A 21674-nucleotide genomic window follows, 5' to 3' on the forward strand; every position below is an offset into this window, starting at 1 on the left:
ACACTTTACTGTCGGTGACCAGTATTACCCATGTGGGTTAGTTTTCTTTAGACTTTGCCCCCCCCAAACCGGCAGTCAGGTGCTCTGCTCCAGAGCAGGCTCCCCACTGCAGTGCGTGTTCCTGGGCGCAAGGGCTGTGCTGGCCAGGGCTGGGGCGACCGAGCTGCTTTTCCCACTCAGCAATGTCCTGTCTGGCCTGTCCTGTCTGGCCTGGCAGGCCTGTCTGTCCCAGGCACGGAGGGTACAGGCTCCTGACCCGGGCCTTAGGTAACTCATGCATGCATTGGGCACTCCGCGCTTGGCCCACAGTTGGGATCCAGGAAGCCTCTGCGAGATCCAGGAGGCCTCCACGAAGAAGTGAGAGGGTAGCAGGAGGAGGGCTTGGGTAAGCAAACAAACAAAATGGAAAACCTCACGGTTTTGAGTGTGATATATATTCCTCCAAATTGTTTTTGTAAATACACTAACGCGAGAGAATGTTTTTTTTTAACAAATACGGAATCTTATTTTCTGTGTATTCTATACAAATACAGTTTCTTTTTTGTCCACTTATATTTTTATACAAAAACATTAATCACGTGCTGACTGCACACCAGGCTCTGTTTTAGATGCTGGGGGCACAGCAGGAACAAGACAGGTGAGCCGCCCCTGCCGTGGGCAGAGGAGACCGTAAACACACACATTCATAACTAAATCAGGTGCTTTGCGGTCGTGTTGACCAGCAAAGTGGACAACACGTATAAAGAGGTTCCCCTTGTGTCTGCAGACTCTGAGCCTCGACGCCTCGTCCATGGTTTACCCCCCACAGGAGGTGTGCAGTGCTGGGACCCAGGCCATTCAGCAGTTCCTCTGCAAAGGTAAAACCAGGCAGGCAGCCTGCCTCCTTCACTCAGTGAGTAAGCATGGTCCCAGAAACTGCCCTGTGCCAGCCCGGGCTCGGGGGAATAGCAGAGACCCAGGAGGCCACCGTCTCTGCCTGCTTGGAGCTCTTCAGATCTGGCAGGAGAAACAGGCAGAACAGATGGTCACACTAGGAAATGTAATTACTGGTTAGGCTACGTCCTCAGGGAAGGTCCTAGAAAGTGGCTCAGCTGAAACCTGAGGGTGATTAACACTTAGGAAGGAGAGAAGGCTGCTGCTGGCAGGAGGAGAGGCCCCTCGAAGGGCCTAGAGGCATGGGGGCAGTGGGAAGCATGCCGCAGGGGAAGCTGAGTGGCTGGGTGCCGACACAAAGAAAAATGGGGTAAAGCCGGAGAGGCCATCTGGGCCTCGTATCAAGTAGGAGAGGGCTTTGATCAGTTTGCTTTTTACAAAGTTCACTCCAGCTGCAGGGAGGAGAAGGGAGTGGAGAAAGCAAGCGTGGAAGCCAGGGACAAGTTGGAGGGCATGGGGTCAACCAGGACAAAGGCCACAGTGGACTGGACTTGGAGGAGTGGCAGTGCAGTGAAAACCCAGGGCCACCGCTGATCCAGGTGCCCCGAGGGTGGGAGCGGTATATCCAGCCACCTCCTGCCCGGCTGATATTCTTAATTAGGGGCTCCTGTCACCTGGGGAACTTCTAGAACTTGGCTAAGACACATGCATGCGGTCAGCTGTGGGTGACGAAGGTGCCGTTGCAAAGCCACCAGAAAAGAAAGCAAAGGTTTTTTTCAGTTAATGACTCTGGATCAATTGGATATCCATGTGGGAAAAAAGAACCTTAATTTCTTCCTTCAATAGGAGACAGGCAGCACTGACCACGGAAGGCTGATAAATTAGATTTCAGTAACATCAAAAAGGCACCACTTACGGAAAGAAAGGGCAAGCCATAAAGTTGGAAAGCCACTTATAAACATTCATTAGGCTGTGCGTGAAGACTTTGCGCTCTTTTCTGTGTGTATGTGATATTTCAGTTAAAAAAAAAAAAAAGTTTCACACCACACAACAGCTACTCAGGCCCCACATCTACCAGATTAGTGTTTGAGGAACAGGTGATTCTCATGTGCACCCTGGCCAGTGGCTGAGCTACACCATGTTCTTTTCTTTCTTTCTTCCTTCAAGTATAATTAACACAGCCTTAAGTTAGCTTCAGGTGTACGATCTGCTGGCCTAATTCTATACGGGACTCAATGCTCATCCCGATAAGGGTGCTCTTAATCCCCTCCACCTGTTTCACCCATCGCCCAACCCAAACCCTTTATTTTCCTTAAAAAGATTTTTAAATTATGCCATTTGTAGGTGTACAGAAGGCAAAGAATAAAGCAGTGAGCATACGTATACCCACCACACAGCTTAAGAAATGATCTGTTTATTTAAACAGTGTAGTACATATACATTATTACGTAAAGTTTTGGGTTTGCTCTTTTAAAAATATTTTTTAAAAACCCACAAAAGGTATCATGCTGTTGTGATTCTGCTCTTTTCACTCAAGAATCGGTCTTGGACCTTTTCCTGCCTCATAATGGATGGATCTGCCTTTTTTTTTTTTTTTTTTAATGTTTATTTTTGAGAGAGAGAGTGCGCACGCACGGGAGGGGCAGAGACAGAGGGGGACAGAAGACCCGAAGCGGGCTCTGCACTGACAGCAGAAAGCCCAACACAGGGCTCAAACTCACAAACCATGAGATCATGACCTGAGCTGAAGTCAGATACCTAAACGACTGAGCCACCCAGGTGCCCCCCACCTTTTTTTTAAACGTTTATTTGATTTTTAAGAGCAAAAGAGCACAAGCAGGGGAGGGGCAGAGAGAGAATCCCAAGCAGGTTCCGTACCGATAGCAGTGAGCCTGACATCGGGACTCGAACTCACGAACCGCGAGATCATGCCCTGAGGCGAAATCTGACGCTTAACCGACTGAGTCACCCAGGTGCCCCGGATCCGGCTTGTTTTAAAGAATGTATAGTATTTCACATGGTGGAGCCCCACAGCTTATGTAGCCTTTCCCTGCTGGTGAGCATGAGGTGGTTTCCAGTCTCCCAGTACCACGAACATTTTAACCCACCCCTCTGTGGCACCGTGGGAGTACTCCTCCAGGGCAGGCAGAGTGGGACTGGCAGGCAAAAGGGCAAGCGCTGTGTGCTCTGCCAGCTTACATTCCCGTGAGAAGACCCTTTTTCCTTCCCCCAAGTGACCCTCGGTGTCATTTCCACCAGTTTTGTCAGTTTGTTTATTCTGACAGATAAACAAGAAAGTCACGTTCTTGGTCATTTGAATATTGTTTCATGTATTTACTAGCCATTTTTAGTGTTTCTTTTGCCATTTACATTTGAAAAAGACAACCTTGACCATATTAAAATCTAAAAGTTCTTTACCCCCAAAGGATCCTGTCATTAAAAAGACAGGTTACCATCCGGAAGAAGATTGCTGCAATATATATTATAGGCCCAGGGTTATTAGCTACAATATGTAAAGAGCATAAATCGGTAAGAATGAGGCAAACAAAACAATAAGGCAAACAATCCACCCAAAAATGGGTAACGGGTATGAGCCCTGTCAAATTACACAGGAGAAAAATATGCAGGGCCACAGAAGGCAAGCGTCTTCCCGGGGTCTCACACACAGCCTTCTCCACTAATCTCACGCTTTCTCATCACCCCATTCTCACGTGGATGGTAAAGAGGCAGCTGGCGAGCCTATTTATTCACTCAGCTGCCGCTTACCGAGTGCTTGACGTTGGGAAGGGCGAGCAAGATGGAGGGCCCAGTCCGGTCCGGGGCAGGGGAGCCATGGACCAGGCAGGCGGGACAGGATGCTGGGGAGGAAGGTGGGGGCTGACGGAGGGGACGACCCTGTCCCCTCCCTCCCGGTCAGCTTGTGCCGTCTCTTGCAGAGTCAGGGCTGGACTACTACCCTCCTTCTCAGTACTTGCTGCCAGTCCTGGAGCAAGATGGGGTTGACGCTTCCTGGGACAGCCCCGACGGCCCCACAGACAGATTCTCCAGGGAGGAGGCAGAATGGCAGGTAAGGTGTGCTTGCCTGCTGACGTGTGCTGTGGAGGGGAGGCCCTGGGCACTGGGGGGCTGTTCAGGGCTGCAGGCCCTGGATTCCTCCATCGAACTAGAATTCACCTCCACTCAGACCAGCGTGCTTAGATGCTTTCAGGAGGCCTTCTACGCCGCCTCACCCACCACCGCCCCAAACAGGTTCCTCTCTGTTTCCCGAACTCCCTGGGACCTCTGAACTTGCAGTTCACCCCGTCTGGAATTCTCTCCACTCACCTCTCACTAACTCCATCTCATCCTTCAGTTCTGTCTAGACCCCACATCCTCTGAGAAGTCTCCCCCTCCCCCCACACCAGCCCAGGTCAGGTCTCCTGCCATGTGGTCTCGGTGCCCACACATCTCCTTGGGAGCACCTCTACAGCTCTAAGTGAAGACTCATGTGGGAGATGGTTTAACGGCTGTCTCCCCTGCTGGATGAAGCTTTGTGAGAGTGGGGGGTCGTGTCTGGATTGTTCATTGTCTCTCGGTGCCCCTTGCTGTACGGGAAGCCTGTCCTGCTCTCCTGTCCTCCGTCTGAGGAGAAGCACGTGTGTCAGCACGGCAACAGGCTGGCCCTCTCTGGTCCCTGGGGGTGACCTACGTTGGGACCGGCGTGGAGGAGGAAGCTTGGTCAGGGTTTACCACTTCAGCCAGGCATCACCTGACACTGGAACCAGACAGAGACCGCCTCTGGCCCCGTCTGTGTTCCCACAGAGGGCTCAGAGCCCGGGGCGTCTGATGGCAGGCAGAGGGGGAACCAACTGCCTCAGGTTTGGCTTCTTATCTTCCAGTGACTTGTTATTAATCTCCGGTTCCCTGGTGACACCCTTCCCTGTCGTACAGAGGCCACCGTGAATGCCTCGTGCTTTTGTCTGTCTGCTGGCGGCTCAATGAGAATTAGAGAGGGGGAGATTTCTACCTAGGGAAGTGGCCAGTTTTTCCTCTCAAAATGTTTGCAGCAAACATTTTTGATGCAGGATTAGCAGACTGAATATGTTAAAGAACTCTTCCAAAGCATTAAAGTGAAGCAGAAGACCATCCCAAGAGAAGAAAAGTGGGCCAGAGATATAGCAACAGGTACTGTACAGAATAAAACAGTACAGATGAGGGGCATCCAGCTGGCTCAGTCAGCAGAGCATGTGACCCTTGATCTCAAGGTCATGAGTTCAAGCCCCCCCAGAGTTGGGCACAGAGCTTACTTAAAAAGAAGAAAGAGGGGCGCCTGGGTGGCTCAGTCGGTTAAGCGGCCGACTTCGGCTCAGGTCACGATCTCGCGGTCTGTGAGTTCGAGCCCCGCATCGGGCTCTGTGCTGACAGCTCAGAGCCTGGAGCCTGTTTCAGATTCTGTGTCTCCCTCTCTCCGACCCTCCCCCGTTCATGCTCTGTCTCTCTCTGCCTATAAAATAAATAAACGTTAAAAAAAAATTAAAAAAAAAAAAAAAAAAAAAAAAAAAAGAAGAAAGATTGGGGCGCCTGGGTGGCGCAGTCGGTTAAGCGTCCGACTTCAGCCAGGTCACGATCTCGCGGTCCGTGAGTTCGAGCCCCGCGTCAGGCTCTGGGCTGATGGCTCGGAGCCTGGAGCCTGTTTCCGATTCTGTGTCTCTCTCTCTCTCTGCCCCTCCCCCGTTCATGCTCTGTCTCTCTCTGTCCCAAAAATAAATAAAAAAAAAAAAAAAAAAAAAAAAAGAAGAAAGACTGTGTAGATAGATGATCAGTAAATACGAAAAAATGCCCGACTTCCCTAGTAATCAGAGACCAGTAAATTAAAACAAAATACCATTTCACCCTCAGATTGGCACAGATGTCACTTTGATAATTTCCTGGCCACAGTGTGGGGAAACCATGGCCTCATAAATTGCTCTTGGGAATGGAAACTGATATTCCCACTGTGGAAGATAACCTGATAATATAGGTCAAATAGCTCGTGATCCGGCAGTCCCACTCCTCAGTATGTATCCCCAGAGAGACCCTTGTGTAAAGAGACATTTACAAGAATGTTCATTGCAGCCATATTTGCGGTAGTAAAATATTGGAAGCCCCCTAAATGTCTATCGGTGGGTAAAGGCTGAGCCACCCGTGTCCCATCCATACCATGAGCTAAATCTGTGCAGGCTCAGATCATAGGACACATGGGTAAGTGAAAAGGACAAGTTGTAGAACATGATGGATATAGACTTCCCTTTTCATGCTTAGAAGGTTCAAATACAGATCAGTAATAGCCATTAAAGGTGGGGTGCAATTTTATGACAGAGGGACATGAGGGAATTTTGGAGAGTGATGGGATTGTTCTAGATCTTGACTACAGTGATGGTTACATGACTGCATTGGTCAAGATGCCTAAAACTGCATACTAAAAAGAATGACCTTTATAGTATGTGAGTTATGCCTTCATCAAAACATTATTTATATATGAGCACACAGACAAATCTTCTATATTTTCCAAAGGCACAAATTCTGTGTAAGTAGATTCGTGGACTTGGGTCTGATAATGGTAGTTACATGGCAGGGGGCAGGAGGGAACCAGGATCAGGCTGGGGAATGGTCAGGGAATGCTTAAATGCTGTGTTTTAATTTTTTTATAAGGAAAATGTATTCCGATAATAGCTGTATAATTTTTTATAAAGTTTTTAATGTTTATTTTTGAGAGCAAGCGCTTTTATGCCCACCCACCAGTGAGCAGGGGAGGGGCAGAGAGAGAGGGAGACTGAGGATCCAAAGCAGGCTCTATGCTGACAGCAGAGAACCCGATGCGGGGCTCAGACTCCCAAACCGTGATATTATTTATACCTGAGCTGAAGTTGGAACACTTAACTGACTGAGCCACCCAGGTGCCTGCCCTGTGTGTATTTATTTTTGAGAGAGAGATTTGGATGCAGGGCTCGAACTCCTGAGCCACAAGATCATGACCTTGTGGCTTAACCAAAACCAAAGTCAGATGCTTAACCGACTGAGCCACCCAGATGCCCCAGATACTATCTGTATAATTAAAAATTAATTAAAAAATTTTTATTCCTACCTCAGCATGGGACAAATCTGATTTCCTTATAGTGTGTTGCTTTTATGGCTCTGATAGAGACTGATCCTGGCCTCCAAGCTGGATAACTAAGTACAAGGCCACTTAAAAAAATCTGTGTGTGTGTGTGTGTGTGTGTGTGTGTGTGTGTGTGTGTGTGTGTCTTGTTTCAGTACAAGAATAGTTCACGCTCCGTGTTACAAGTCTGAACAATACAGATATACATAAACCACGTGAATGTCACCCCTTCTCCTGAGGTCATCATCACAAACTGACTTCCATCTCAAAACTCAGAGTTGAATTTTGTTGCCTCTCTGACCAGAACAGAATCCTGCTGCACACAGTGAAACATGGCAGACTTGTTTCTGGGTAGCTCCCCACGTTCGCCCCCTTATTTGACAGTTGTGTGGTCCATTGCACGGATGTACCATGACTTACTGAAGTAACCACCTGTTGGGCATCTGAGTTATTGCCTATGTTTCACTCTTTAGAACAGTTCCACAAGGGGGTGCCTGGGTGGCTCAGTTGGTTAAGTGTCCGGCTTCGGCCCAGGTCATGACGGTTCGTGTGTTTGAAACGCACATCAGGCTTGCTGCTATGAACGTGGAGCCTGCTTTGGATCCTCTGTACTCCTCTCTCTCTCTCTCTCTCTCTGCCCCTCCCGTGCCTGCTCAAGTACTCTTCTTTCTCTCTCTCTGTCTCTCTCTCAAAAATAAACATTACAATTGTTTTTCTAACATCTTAACAAAAAGTTCTACAGGAACTAGCACACGTACCTTTGTGCGTTTCCAAGTATTTTGGTGGGCTAGAGCTTTGGGGCACTGCGGGCGTGCTATATGGACAGGGAGCCACGTATCTCACTTCTTGGTCTCCCTTCTCAGTCCTGTACCCCCAGAACTGTCCTGAAGAGCTTCCCACGGTGTGCCGAACCAGGTGGTTCTCAGCCCTGGTGTCCACTAGAACCATCTGGGACCCTTTATCAGACTACCCTACCCCCTCATCCCCACCCGCCCCACCATTCTGATGCAATGTCTCAGGGGGCTCCCAAGAGTCTGAATGGGGTCTCGTTGCCCGGCAATTCTGGCCACATGCTGGGGAACCCCACTGCTGTCTACCTCCTCTTCACCACTGTCTTTTTTTTCTCCCCAGAATAGGTTCTCAGACTATGAGAAGAGGAAGGTAAGAAAATTTTCCTTTTCTCCTCGGTCACTTTTGTTTTTATCAAAGATCTCAATTATTAGAAAAGATTGGAGGGAGCAAGTTCTTCCTGCCTCTAAATTAGAGGGTAAACTAAAGTTCTCCTCTTATACACATGGCCTCGCCACATGCTTACGCAGCCTCAGTGGGTGACCAGGTATCTCGCCTTCACAGATGAGAAGCTTGAGGCTTAGAGACCCCCGACTCTAAACCACTAGTCTCTGCCAGGGACCAGCCTGTTATATTACAGTTGGGCCCTGGGCAGGCAGGTGGGGGGTGCCAGGAAGGGGAGTTATTACTCAGCTTTAAGACTTAACAGCCTGCACGATTCAGAGGTGAAGGGTAGATTCCCCCTGCTCCCATGTGCAAATGTCCATGGAGCCTAGCCAACCATCACCGGGATCTACATTCTTGCAGGAACAGAAGATGCTGGAGAAACTCGAGTTTGAACGGCGCCTGGAACTCGGGCAGCGAGAACATGCCCAGCTCCTTCAGCAGAGCAGCAATCAGAAGGACGAGATTCTTCAGACGGTCAAGGAGGTCCGTGAGTGGCCACGTGGGGTCAGGCTTGCCTGTGCACTCCCTACCAGGGGGGGGCCCTCTGCTGTGGGGAGGCGGTGGCGGTAAGCTCCCTCGCTGGATCTTCCCAGACCTGGGGGCCCTTACGGTTCACCTAGCCCAGCTTCCTTGTGTGTACGGACACCCCGAGGCCTAGCAAGGGGAAGACCTGGTCCAAGATCAAACAGGAAGGCCGGGCAGGGCAGGGCAGGGATGAGAAACCTGTGCAGGGATCCTTGGTGTTAGCTCGGGACGGCCACCTGTCCCGCTGCAGGAGCAGTCCCGGCTGGAGCAGGGCCTAAGTGAGCATCAGCGCTACCTGGATGCAGAGCGTCAGCGGCTGCAGGAGCAGCTGAAGCAAACGGAGCAGAACATCGCCAACCGGATCCAGAAACTCCTGCAGGAGAATCAGAGGTCAGGCCCCCAGTCCGCAAACCCAGAGGCCTTCCCCCCATGTGGTACCCTTTGAAGAGCCCAGGGTAGGGGTCCATTTCTCCCCTGTAGCCTTCACTCCTGCCCCAAGGTTTTCGTTGTTCGGGTCCAATCTTGGTGCTACAATTTGCACCAACCCAAAAAGAAAAGCATCTAATCTGGGCATGACCTGGTCTGTGTTTTGTCGTGGGACCCATGCCCCCCGGGTTTCCCATCTATAAAATGAGTGGGTTTAATAGGAGAGTTGAGGTCACATCCTGCTCCAATATTTCGAGTTCCAAGTAACATGTTGCCTTGAGGTCAGCCATTCTACCCACAGTGAGATTTGCCTTAACAAATGCTCTCCAAGGTAGGGGCTGCTGGGAGCAGGTCTTGGTGGGGCTTGGGGAGAGGGAGCCAGATAGAGCTGTCAAGAAGCCTGAGAGAGTCCAGTTGGGGTCCCTTGTGGAAAGCCTCCTGAAACAGGTGTGCCACATCCCCTGTTGCTCCCAGGCTTCCGTTTGCTTTTTCCTTATGGGGCCATCACACAGCAGTCACGTGGGGCCCGAGCAAGCCTGCCGCGTGCCGCACAGCATGCTCTGCTTTCCGGGGTGTCCCGGGAAGCTACCATTTGTTGGATGCTGCTCACGTGCCAAGCACTTTGTGTATGTTCTCTTAGTCACTCTTTACGAATACTCCATGAAGCCTTCTTATTATGATCCCCTTTTACAGATGAGGAACTGGGGCTTGGCGGGGCTGAGGAACTGGCCCAAGGGCACAGAGCCCCAAGTTCCGGGGCTGAGGGGCCTGGGCCAGTTACTAAGCCCGCTCTGCACAGCCAGTGCAGCGAAGGGGAGAATGGTTCTGTTGCAAACAGGCCTGCAGGTGGCTACTGCAGGGACCCTTTATGGTTGTCTCCGCAGGCAGAAGAAAAGTTCTGAGATCTTGAAGTCGCTGGAAAATGAAAGGTTAGTGTTTCACTCTAGCCCTTTCTTGGCGTTGCCTTGTGGTGGAGGCAGTGGTCTGGGGAGATAACGTCTTGTGATTCTCAAGGATTATGCCAGAAAGTTTTCCTAAAGCTGTAAGGAGATTCACCTCCTTAGGGAATATTGGGTTAAAAATAAATCACTGCCTGCAAGTTGAACACACATGTACGTTCCTGAGAAAAATTGAGACACAAAAATATGTGCAATGTCCAACTATATTGCTAGTGTAAAAAAAATTAGAGGGGCATCTGGGTGGCTCAGTTGGTTGAGCGTCCGACTTCAGCTCTGGTCGTGATCTCATGGTTTGTGAGACTGAGCCCGAGTTGGGCTCTGTGCTGACAGCTAAGAGCCTGGAGCCGGCTTCGGATTCTGTGTCTCCTCTCTCTGCCCCTCCCTTGCTCACGCTCTCTCTCAAAAATAAACATTAAAAAATTTTAAATTAGAGAAAAATCTATTTCTTATTAAGAGAAACACAATCCATTATGGAGTAGAAAACCGGGAGCTGTAGTTAACTGAGGCGGAACAGTGTACAATTTCTTCATGACGTGGCACGTATCTGTGCTCAGAAAGCAAAAGGACCCACCCTGAGTGGTTTACCAGAAATTAGAGGTGGTAATCTTTGGGTTTTTTCCTTCGTGTTTTCCCTGTTCGTTGAGATGCACAGCTTCAGTAATTAGGAAAGATGGTAGCTGAGAGGAACGAGCCCCCCATTCTTCTTTCCCCATACTCTCTGTCTTGCCTTCTTGCCCCCCTCCCCGCCAGGATTAACTGGAATCCCCCCTGGTTCCCTGGAATCCCAAAATAGCAACGTGGACTTAGCTGCAGTCCTTGTGTCTGCCTTTTAGGCCCCTGGCTGCTTGGGAAGAATTCCCACAGGGAGTTCCCGTGGGGTTGCAGGGTAGCCCCTTCACCTGCCCACTGCAGCTTGACCCGGGTGGTCAAGGCCAAGCTGGGTTGTGGCCGATTGGTTTATTTGGCTCGTGCTTACCAAGTGCCCTCTCTGCGTTGGGCCCTCTGGGCTCTGCTGTGGGTCCAGCAGCACCAGATGTGGCCTTCCCTTGAGCAGCCTGTGGTCCTGGGCAAGAGGCCAAGGTGATTACATGCTTCTTCCAACAAAATGCGACCCAACAGAGACTTTAGAAGATGTTCCCTCCAGGCCACCATTCCTAGTTTACTCTGGGGGAACGATGTACACACATGCAATGTGCATGTACGTCCATACTTTTTCATTTCTGTTTACTAGATCGTGGATGGATTTCAATGCCAAAAACCTTATTTGTAATAGCTGTAGAATATTCTGCAATATGACTAAATCCTGATTAGTCCTCTGTGGACATTTAAGTTTCCAGTTTTTCATAATTATAAGCAGTCTTAGAGTGAACATCTCCTAAATATCCCCCTATGCATTTATGTGAATATTTTTGTAGGAAATATTCAAAGGACTTCTTGGTAGGTCTTGCCAGATTACCTTCCAGAAGATATTTTGCCAGTTTATACTCCTCTCAGCAGGACATGAATGTGCCCTTTTTACCACCTTCGCTACTGCTGCTGCTGGTGGGTGGTCCTCAGTTTTCCTAATCTCCCAATCTGGTAGGTGAAAAGATCTTTATCAGGTATCTCTTTCCATATGTTTATTGGTCCCCTGCATTTAAGCATCTGTGAAGTGGCCGCCTGTGTCCTTTGCCCACTTTTCTAAGGGAATGTTGAGCTTTTTATGCAAGATACTCTGTGTACAAGGCTGGAGGTAACTGGGTTCCCCTGGAAGTGCGAGATGCCAGCAGGAGCATGCCTAGGCTGGCACATCGAAGAGGACTTCCCGGAGAAGGTGGCGTTCATCTGCTGGGATTCCCTGTTGAAAATGTTACATCTGCTGAACAAAAATGGATGGAGTTTTTTTGTTTGTTTCTAGGATAAGGATGGAACAGTTGATGTCCATCACTCAGGAGGAGACCGAGAACCTGCGGAGGCGTGAGATTGCCTGTGAGTCTCGGGTGGGAGGTACGGGGTCCTGGGAGCAGGGCTTGTCTGACTGGGGGCAGAGGGTGGACTGCCTTCTCTCTGTACGTACGGCAGGCGCTGAGTGTGTGTCCTTGAGGGAGGCTGCAAAGTCCAGACATGGAGCGTGGGCCCTGGTGTCAGGCCGACGCAGGAACAAGCCTGTGACCTCAGGGGCACTACTGGTCCCTAACTGTTCTGAGCCTCTGTGTTCTTCCCTTTAACTGGGGAGGATGACTGTTACCGCCCCCTAGTGTCCTTCTGAAGGTCACATGAGCTAACACCTGGCACTAAGTGAACATCCCACTGAGGCTGTAGGGTTTCTGTTGTCAAGAGCTGTGGTCGGCCCCACTTGGGCTCCTGGGAGCTGCCCGTCCTGCCATTCCCAGGAGGTGGTCCTGGGGCACCACACTGTCCATACTTAATGAGGGGGGGCTTCCGGTCTGATCCTGAGAGCTCAGAGGATCAAGCCACGTGCCAAGGAAGGCCAGGAGTCAGTTCCTCCTTTTTTAAAATGACTCTCTTTGGACGGCGCCATCCTCCCGAGCCTGGATGCTAGAGCGGAATGCTGCACACAGGCCCCGCGCCGGCCGCTGTCCACACACCACCTCCCCTCACTACCTCCTGCTGGGGTGTCCTTAACGTCCCTGTTGTAAATTATCCACCACTTAGAAAAAAGAAAACTTGTGTTTGCGTCTCCAGAAGATATTTGTCAGTAAATAGATTGGGAATAGTATCGGTGTTGGGAACTTTTGTTTTCACCTTTCAAACTTCCCTCCCTGTTGCTTAGCTTCTTATAAATGGGCATTTTTGTTGTTAAGTGTTTATTTTTAAGAAAAAGAACATGGGGGGGGGGCGGGGCAGAGAGACACACCCAGAATCGGAAGCAGGCTCCAGGCTCCGAGCTGTCAGCACAGAGCCCAATGGGGCTCGAACTCACAAACCCTGAGATCATGACTTGAACCAAAGTCAGACGCTCAACCGACTGAGCCACCCAGGCACCCTAAGCATGTAGTTTTTTTAAGTTTATTTATTTATTTAGAGAGCATACACACAGGGGAGGGACACAGAGAGAGAGAGAGAGAGAGAGAGAGAGAGAGAGAGAGAGAATCCCAAGCAGGCTCCATCCACACTGTCAGTGCAGAGCCCAAGACAGGGCTCTGTCCCACAAACTGACATCATGACTTGAGCTGAAATCAAGAGTTGGACGCTTAACCACTGAGCTACCCAGGCGCCCTGAAAATGAGCATGTGTTTTTCTAATGAAAGAATTTCGGTAAAAATAACAAAAAGGCAAGAAAAGGTAATAACCAGAGTAGTTGAGGACATATGTAGTATCAGGCTGCCCTGTGCACAGCCAAAGGGGATGTGAATCAGCAGCATGTGTCTGGAAGACAGAAAGGGACATTCCTATTTATTCACGGCCTTAAAACTGTACTCTTAAAAATTATTTTTAGGAAATAATCAAATCAGACTGCACAAGGATGTTTGAGCAAGGACGTTTATCATTTAATAATTGCAAAAAGAGTCCAAATGCCCCCAGATAGATCACCTAACTAAACTTTTGTGATCCAGGCATCGCCGTCCCCTGCAGCCGAAACCTCCTGCTGCCTCGTGGACATGGGGAGGTGGTGACAGACCATGAGAAGCGGTTGTGTTTAGGGTTGTGACATTTGAAAATTTTTTATTGTAGTAAAATATGTAACATAATGTCTGCCGTTTTAACCACTTTTAATTGTCGAAGTCTGTGGCACGAAGTACATTCATGTTGTTACGCAGCCATCTCCAGAACCTTCCCAAACTGGAATTCTGTCCCTATTAAACACTCCTCTCCATCCCCCTCCCCCAGCTCCTGTACAACGCCCCATTCCACTTTGTCTGAATTTGATGACTCTAGATACCCCCACATAAGTGGAGTCCTCCAGCATTTGTCGTTTTGTGACTGCCTTCTTTCACTCAGCATAACGTCCTCGAGGTTCATCCATGCTGTAGCAGGTATCAATTTCCCTCCTTTTTAAGGCTGCGAACAATATTCCATTGTGTGGGGGCACCTGGGTGGCTCAGTCGGTTGAACATCTGACTTTATTTAAGTGTTTGTTTTTGAGAGACAGCCCAAGTCAGGGAGAGGTGGGGGAGGGACAGAGAAAGCGGGAAACAGAGGATCTGAAGTAAACTCTGGACTGACAGCAGAGAGCCTGACACAGGGCTCAACCGTGAGATCATGACCTGAACCAAAGTTAGACTCTTAACCATCTGAGCCACCCAGGAGCCCCTGAGCATCTGACTCTAAATTTCGGCTCAGGTCATGATCTCCTGTTTCATGGGTTCGAACCCCACGTTGGGCTCTATGCTGACAGCACATAGCCTGCTTAGGCCGGACTCCCTCGCCCCCTCCCTCGCCCCCTCCCTCGCCCCCTCCCTCGCCCCCTCCCTCGCCCCCTCCCCCGCATGCGTGCTCTCTCAAAGTTAAAAAATATCCCACTGTGTGTATATACCACATTTTGTTTATCAGTGGACACTTGGCTTTCTTCCACCTTTTGGCCATTGTGAATAACAGTGCTACGAACATGAGTGTACGAATGTTCAGTTCTCTGCTTTCAATTCTTTCATCTTAATTTTTTAAAAATCCATAAATATGCATTAAAAATTGGAAGGGTATGTATCAAAATTAATATCTTTGGGTGACAGATGATAGAAGATCTTGTGTGTGTGCTGTTCAGTGTTTTACAATTAGCCTTTCAAGCGTAAGTTACTTGCATCGTTTAAAAAAGTGGGGTTTTGGGGCGCCTGGGTGGCGCAGTCGGTTAAGCGTCCGACTTCAGCCAGGTCACGATCTCGCGCGGTCCGTGAGTTCGAGCCCCGCATCAGGCTCTGGGCTGATGGCTCAGAGCCTGGAGCCTGTTTCCGATTCTGTGTCTCCCTCTCTCTCTGCCCCTCCCCCATTCATGCTCTGTCTCTCTCTGTCCCAAAAATAAATAAAAAACGTTGAAAAAAAAAAAAAATTTAAAAAAGTGGGGTTTTTTTAAGGATAAGTATGAGGTGGGTGATGAGCAAACCCTCCAAGGCCCCCCCAGGAGCGGTGCCCTTTTCTCAGCCCCCCCCCCCACCCCCCCCCCGTGTTTCCTCAGCCGCCATGCAGCAGATGCTGACTGAGAGCTGTACAAACCGGCTCATCCAGGTGGCCTACGAGTCCCAGAGGCAGAACTTGGTCCAGCAGGCCTGTTCCAGGTAAGGTAAGGAGAGGCTTCCTGAGTTGGGGTGCTGACTCAGGACCCAGGATCATGGGGTGAGAGCTGGGCTCTGAAATTCCCGCCCCAGCCTCAGCCTCAGCCTCAGCCATACTGTCGGGGGCAGGCGGTGACTGGTCTTTGTGGTTTTTCCAGCTGGACCCCATGGTTGTGTCAGGCCATGGTAAAGTGACAGCGCTCACCCCGCTTCTCCCGCACTTTCGGTGAGCCAGGCGTTCCCGCCATGTGGTGTGTGTTAGCTTATTGAATCTACGAGGGACCATGTTGTTACTAGCCCCGTTTTGTCACAACAGCTGAGGCTCAGAGAGACGGTGTGACGCACCCAAGGGAATCTAGCAAGTGGCAGAGCCAGGGTTCAAACCCAGGCAGAGTGGGGGTGTGATCGAGCGTCCGTGTGGGTTGGGAGCAGGGTGTCCTGGAGGGGATGCTAATGGAGTCGCTTTCACACTGGTGGCAGCTTGGGGTCCGGCTGTCCAAGTTCACCACATCTTTGTGGGTTAGTCTGTTGAAGGAGCCACATGTGCCGGCACAGCCAGGGAAGCAAAGCTGTTGGGGCTCAGGAGACAGGCCAGGAGCACAGACTGCCTTGTGTTCCCCCGCCCCCTCGCCCCACCTTCCCCTGTGTCCTCACAGAGGTGAGGTGTGGAGCATGTCTCCCTCCTTTCTTGGTGGTAGCACATCATGCTTAGGAGTGTGGTGGACAGACCCACGTTCAGGCCCCATTTCTTCTTTCCGTAACCGTGAAGTGCTGGGCCGGTTAGTTTCTCTCCTGAGCCTCAGTTTTCTTATCAGAAAAACAGGGATAAGTCACAGTACCTACCTCTGGAGTTGTTGGAGGATTGAAATAAACTCAAAACCAACATTATGCCCAAGTATGGACATACGTGAGGATGCAGGGTTTGAGTTTTTGTGCCCAAAGCACTCTACTTGTTCTAAGGGGAGATTCACGACCAGGGCGAGAAATGCTGGGGGCCCAAGGTGGGACGTGGTGGTTTTGACCCAGCAGGAGAGCTTTCTCATGGCCCGAGTGACTCAACTAGGAGATCAGGAGCTCCATGCTGGTGGTGATATGGCAGAGGCCAGGCCACCACTTCAAAGGGCATTGTAGAGGGGATTCTGATGGAGGGGTGGATGAGCGGACCCGGAGATGGTCTCTCCCAAGTCCCAAGACACACGGACTCCCATCACCTTCCCTCTAGGGCCACAGGGTTCAGACCAACTCTGTCTGTGCCCCGCCCGGAGTGTAGCCCCGCCATGGGTCCTTCTTGAGTATTTTTGAATGAGTAAATGGCTTGTCTTGATCATCTCCAAGGTCCTTGGCAGAAAATGTTCAGAGAGTGAATTAATTTGCTGTCTTTCTGGCAGCATGGCCGAAATGGATGAGCGATTCCAGCAGATACTATCATGGCAGCAGATGGATCAGAACAAAGCCATCAGCCAGATCCTGCAGGAGGTGAGCCCTTGCCTAGGGTGTGAGGGTGGGGGGCCCAGGGCGCGAGTGGGGGCAGGGGTACAAGGGCGTGAGGGCGGGGGCTCAAGGTGGGCACAGGGAGGGGTGCCTGGAGGGCTCGGTTGGTTAAGCTTCCGACCTTGGTTCAGGTCATGAACTCGCGGTTCGTGAGTCTGAGTCCAGCGTCAGGCTCTGTGCTGATAGCCCAGAACCTGGAGCCTGCTTCCGATTCTGTGTCTCCCTTTCTCTCTGCCCTTCCCTGGCTCATGTGCACACATGCACTCGCTCGCGCTTGCGCTCTCGCTCGCGCTCTCTCTCTGTCAAAAATAAGTAAACTTTAAAAAAAAAAAAGGGGGGGTGGGCACAGGGAGTCTGGGGCAGAGCATCAGAAATCTACATGGAGCCTTGTCCTTAGAGAGCTTGTTAAGACCCAAGGTGTTTAGTCCATTTAGAAATGTACAGACTCAGGAAGAGGGGGGCAGAGAAAGGGAGAGGGTGGTGGCTTTCTGATCATGGAGATCTAGAGAAGCATTCCCCATTTCCCTGGCGGGCACCCACTCCCCGTGCTGTGTGGCTCCGTCGTAAGGACCCCTCAGGGGCAGGATGTGGTGAACACGCCGTGGGGGCGGAGCCCACAAGAGAGCACTGAGTTGCCTTGACTTCTTCCAGACTGCACACTTGCATCTGTTCCCTCACCTTCCTCATCAGTGAAATGGGGCAGTAAAAAGCCCCCGCATCACTGGTTGTGGGAAGTCCGTGTACGATGCAGGAGCAGCACTGAGTGTAGCATCTGGCATTGATAAGCCTTTCATAAGTATTGTCTCTGAAATGCGAACAAGTGAGCTGAAAAGTCACGTGCTGGCTAGCAGGCAGAGTAGTCCTACGTTAAAGTGTTTTTGAGCAGATTTTGAGCCTTCCCCTGGCATGAGCCACTGGGAAAGCGAGGCCGCCAAGTACCTGCTGAGCAGCCCCTGCTGTCTTGCAGAGTGCCATGCAGAAGGCTGCGTTTGAGGCTCTGCAGGTGAAGAAGGACCTCATGCACCGGCAGATCAGGAAGCAGGTGGGTGCTGTGGGCGGTGCCCCCGCCGTCGCCTTCCTGCGTGCTTTCCTGGACGGCATAGGTGCCTCTTTCCCGTGCTGGCTCAGCGAGTGGACTTCCCCAGATGTGACCGGTTCCTTTCCCACGATGCCCTGGGCAGACGGGAAGGGTAGTGCCCGACTGCGGCCTGGAGCCCCTGGGCAGCCTCTGCACCCACCACACTCCAGGCAGGACCCCCTTGCTGGGGAAATGCAGTTGGCTCCACCCCGGCCACCTCTGTCAGCTCAGGTGGAGAAGCTGGAGGGTGGATGGGGTGTCCCACTGGGGCAGACGGGGGTCCCGATGTCCCCGAGGGCGGATGTGCTGAGGTCCCAGCTCTGCCGGCAACCTGCAGGCTCTGCTGGACCCTCTGGGCTTTCTGGAGGGTGAGGCGGACCATGGGCGCGCAGGCTGGAGACGGAGTCAGCTTTCAGGTCTCAGGAGTGGTCATCACATCCTACTTGGCACACTTTGAATTGTACATTTTTGCATGTGTATTTTTTTCTTTTTATTCTTTTCCTTTTTGGCCAAAACCAACTTCTCTTTTTATTTCCCTCTTTAATTTCAACCCCACCTTGCCGGACATGAAGCTCATTCCTCTGACCTGGGGTTGGTTGGGGCCATAGGAACTTAGGGGCAAGAACCATAGGGGTCACAGGCTTAGGGCAGAGGAGTCGCTGGCTATGGGGTCTGACCCCCAGACATCCTCACTGTGGGTGATTCTGACCCACCAGGCCACCTGTTCCCCTTCAGAACCTGAGCAGGGACGTCCCCGGGAAAGGGCTCACTTACTGACCTGCTCTGTGTCCTTGAGCAAGTCACTTAACCTCACTGAGCCTCGATTTCCCCATCTATAAAATGGAGACCAGAATACCTCCTAATACCCAGAGGAGATTTGATGAAATGACACAGATACAGTACACAGCACAGGCCTCGCACACAGAATGCTCCGTAAGCATCAGCCACTACCATTAATGGTATTACAATATTACACAGTCCCCTCCGTTACCCTCTGCTCTCCTCTGTGATGGCAGTTACAGGAAGCGAGAGAGTCAGATGCGTACAGCACTCAGGACTTGTGTCTGGTCTGCACTCTGGCCTGAACCTTAAAGGAAGGCCCGTCTCCATTTCATAAGCTCTTGGCACCCTCTGTGGTCCAGGCCCTATGATCAGCTCCTGAACAACAGTTCACCAGGACAGGCCCGTCCGTGTCCCATAAGCGCTCGGGGCCCTGGAATAGCTGATTATTTTAAACTCCCACTGAGAGTTTTCCCAAGGCACCTAAGTCCCTTCATTCCTGAGCCCCTCGAAAGGTTTCTTAGACCCCACTTGGCCTTCAGAGAGCAGCACAGACTTGAACCTTGGTTAATGTGAATTAAAAAAAAAAAACCCTGTCTCGTCTTCTGTTTAGATTAAGTTAATAGAAACTGAGTTATTGCAGCTGACACAGCTGGAGGTAAAGAGGAAGTCCCTGGACACAGAGGCATTGCAGGTACGTAGGGTTCCCTGGCCTGTCCCTCCCGCCCCAGAGGAAATCCCCACCCGGGCCCCCCATGCCTCCCTCCCAGCAGCCGCTCCCCAACAGGCAGTTGGTCTCCTCCGTGACTGTGATGGGAGCACAGCCTGGGGGCTGAGCTCAGCACAGGCCAAGGTTAGGGTCAGGTCAGCCTATTGCTCAGCAGGAGGGTCAGAGGAAAGAGGGTTTCATTGCCAAGGCTCACCCAGACCCATTTCCATCTCTTTGTTTTGAAGGAGGGTCACTGCTGAGCTCCCTGTCTCTCTAAGCCATGCTTCTAGGGTGCTGGTTCAACTCCTGGGCTTGACATCCTCTGGGGAAGGAGCTTTCTTGGTGTCCCAAGGATGTCTGGAGGAAAGCGCCCAACTGTTAGTGTGTCACTCCCTGCAGGTGGCTTCTCTGGGAGCCCTGGGCTCGGTGTCCTGCTTGTATAGTGTGGAGGCAGCAGGGACTGGCAGGTGGCGTCCTGGACTGTGTGTTCGGGACCTGGGCCTTCTCCCAGTGTAGTCCCGCTTTGTGATCTGGGCAGGCAGGGGAAGAAGGCTGGACTCTGCCCTTCTCTGACCCCTTTCTGCCCAAAGGGGATTGATTAATGGGGTGTGAGGACCTGTGCCCACACCAGGCTTCTGAGCAGAGCCACCTGTCTGTCCCTGTGTCTGTCCTCAGCAGACAAGTCTTAAATTGTCCCCTGGCTTCTCGACTCAGTAAAAGCATGCTAAGGTCTATAGTCCTGGTCTGCGGGCTGCCACAGGTGTGCCGTGTGACCTTAGGTCACTTCCCCTCTTGGGCCTTCGTTTCTCCCCTCCGTAAAATGAAATAATCTTCAGGCCCAGCCTGCATCACAGGGCCACCCCACAGGGGTGAGCTCGCCAACGCAAGGCCCTTTGGGAGCCTTGCTGTGGCCCTCAGAGAGGAGGGGGTTGGGGTAGCTCTCAGAGAAGACACAGCCACCGTACTTGGCAGGTACCCATGTCTCCTGGCCGTTCGAGCTTGTGGGGCTCCCATCTGGGGGGGCCTCCGTGGGTTTCCAAGAGTAAGAAACAAGTGGAACACAGACGCAGGCGAGGGCTTCACTCCGGTTTGCATGTGCCTCCATCTGTGTGAGAGCCTTCCAGACTCCTACGGGGATACACCCCAACCTGCCTGCTTGTGCTTCTGCCCACATGCCCTGCCTGTAGTCCGTGAGACTGCAGCCACACACCTGTGGCTTATCATTTCCTTTGTTTGATGTTTCTTACCATTCCACTGTCGTCAGTCACTAGATCCCATGCCTGGCCTGACCCCCCATGGGGAGAAGATGGGGAGGGGATGCCCAGACAGAGGGGCCCTTTGGCTGTGTCCCCCAGCGCTCAACCTAATTGAGTTGGGCCCACTGTGGGGTCCCTGCTGCTGGGCTTGGAAAAGGCAGGGAGGGGTGGGACTTGCCACTCCCTGGGGACTCTGGGCGCCAGAGCTATGCACTTCCAGCGGCACTGGGCCTGCTCTTGTGTTGCAGGAGATGATCTCGGAGCAGCGCTGGGCCCTGAGCTCCCTGCTCCAGCAGCTGCTCAAGGAGAAGACGCAGCGGGAGGAAGAGCTCCGGGAAATCCTGGTGCGCTCGGCTTCTGCGTCCCGGTCGCACATGGGTTCGCTTTCCCTAAACACACTTGCCATTCTTAGAAGCGCTTTTGTTCAAGTAATAGTGGCTCATCAGAGAAAAAATGGAACGTACAGAGGAAAAGAATCTCCCTCCCGAGAGTTCTCGAATGCTAACATTTGGATGTGTGTTTTCTAAACACTGTGATGCAGCTTTATCCGAGCTGTGCGTGGATGTTCTGTGTAAGCCTCAGATGGAGCACGTCCCTTTAGAACTAGCTTCTCTGCGTCTGTTCTCTTCGTGTCTCTGAAATGTCCTCTGCACTCTCCCAGGCTGCGTTTGGATGGGCCATCGTAGCCTCTTGCCCAGAATTCACGCTACTTCCAGTTTTTCACTTTTCTGAGCAGTGCTGTCTTTGTAGCTAAGTATTGACAATGGCCGTGAGTATTCATTCAAGGCAGATGCCCAGGAGAGGACTTTCTGTGTCCAGGGCAGGCTGTTTAATAGGCTTTTGACAGGAGATACCCAGCTGTCCCCTGTACCCAAATGGGTTTGAGGCTGGCACATTGTCAGAGTGGCAGAGCCCCATTTAGGGGTGGCAAGTTGGGGTCATTTTCACCAGACCCTGTGGGCATCTCAGTGGTGGAGACGGAGGCCAGGCCCGCCAGCTGGGGCTCAGAGACTCGG

At 51.5% G+C, this 21674-nt stretch overlaps 1 protein-coding gene across 4 annotated transcripts in view; it reads left to right on the forward strand.

The window, feature by feature from the left end:
* The window catches only part of LRSAM1 (leucine rich repeat and sterile alpha motif containing 1), a 39958-nt gene that overhangs the window by 10986 nt on the left and 7298 nt on the right, over positions 1 to 21674 (forward strand). For 2 of the 4 annotated variants that reach the window (XM_042911861.1, XM_042911858.1), the window contains 12 exons: positions 767 to 857; positions 3810 to 3940; positions 8123 to 8152; positions 8588 to 8710; positions 9003 to 9142; positions 10063 to 10107; positions 12035 to 12105; positions 15248 to 15347; positions 16733 to 16820; positions 17803 to 17877; positions 19307 to 19387; positions 20907 to 21002. In XM_042911861.1, the coding sequence (XP_042767795.1) occupies positions 767 to 857; positions 3810 to 3940; positions 8123 to 8152; positions 8588 to 8710; positions 9003 to 9142; positions 10063 to 10107; positions 12035 to 12105; positions 15248 to 15347; positions 16733 to 16820; positions 17803 to 17877; positions 19307 to 19387; positions 20907 to 21002 (1071 nt within the window). The remainder of the gene's footprint in view (positions 1 to 766; positions 858 to 3809; positions 3941 to 8122; positions 8153 to 8587; positions 8711 to 9002; positions 9143 to 10062; positions 10108 to 12034; positions 12106 to 15247; positions 15348 to 16732; positions 16821 to 17802; positions 17878 to 19306; positions 19388 to 20906; positions 21003 to 21674) is intronic. The other 2 variants (XM_042911859.1, XM_042911862.1) reach the window with 2 other exon arrangements.

The sequence above is a fragment of the Panthera leo genome, chromosome D4, assembly GCF_018350215.1.
Source record: "Panthera leo isolate Ple1 chromosome D4, P.leo_Ple1_pat1.1, whole genome shotgun sequence".
Taxonomy (NCBI): domain Eukaryota; kingdom Metazoa; phylum Chordata; class Mammalia; order Carnivora; family Felidae; genus Panthera; species Panthera leo.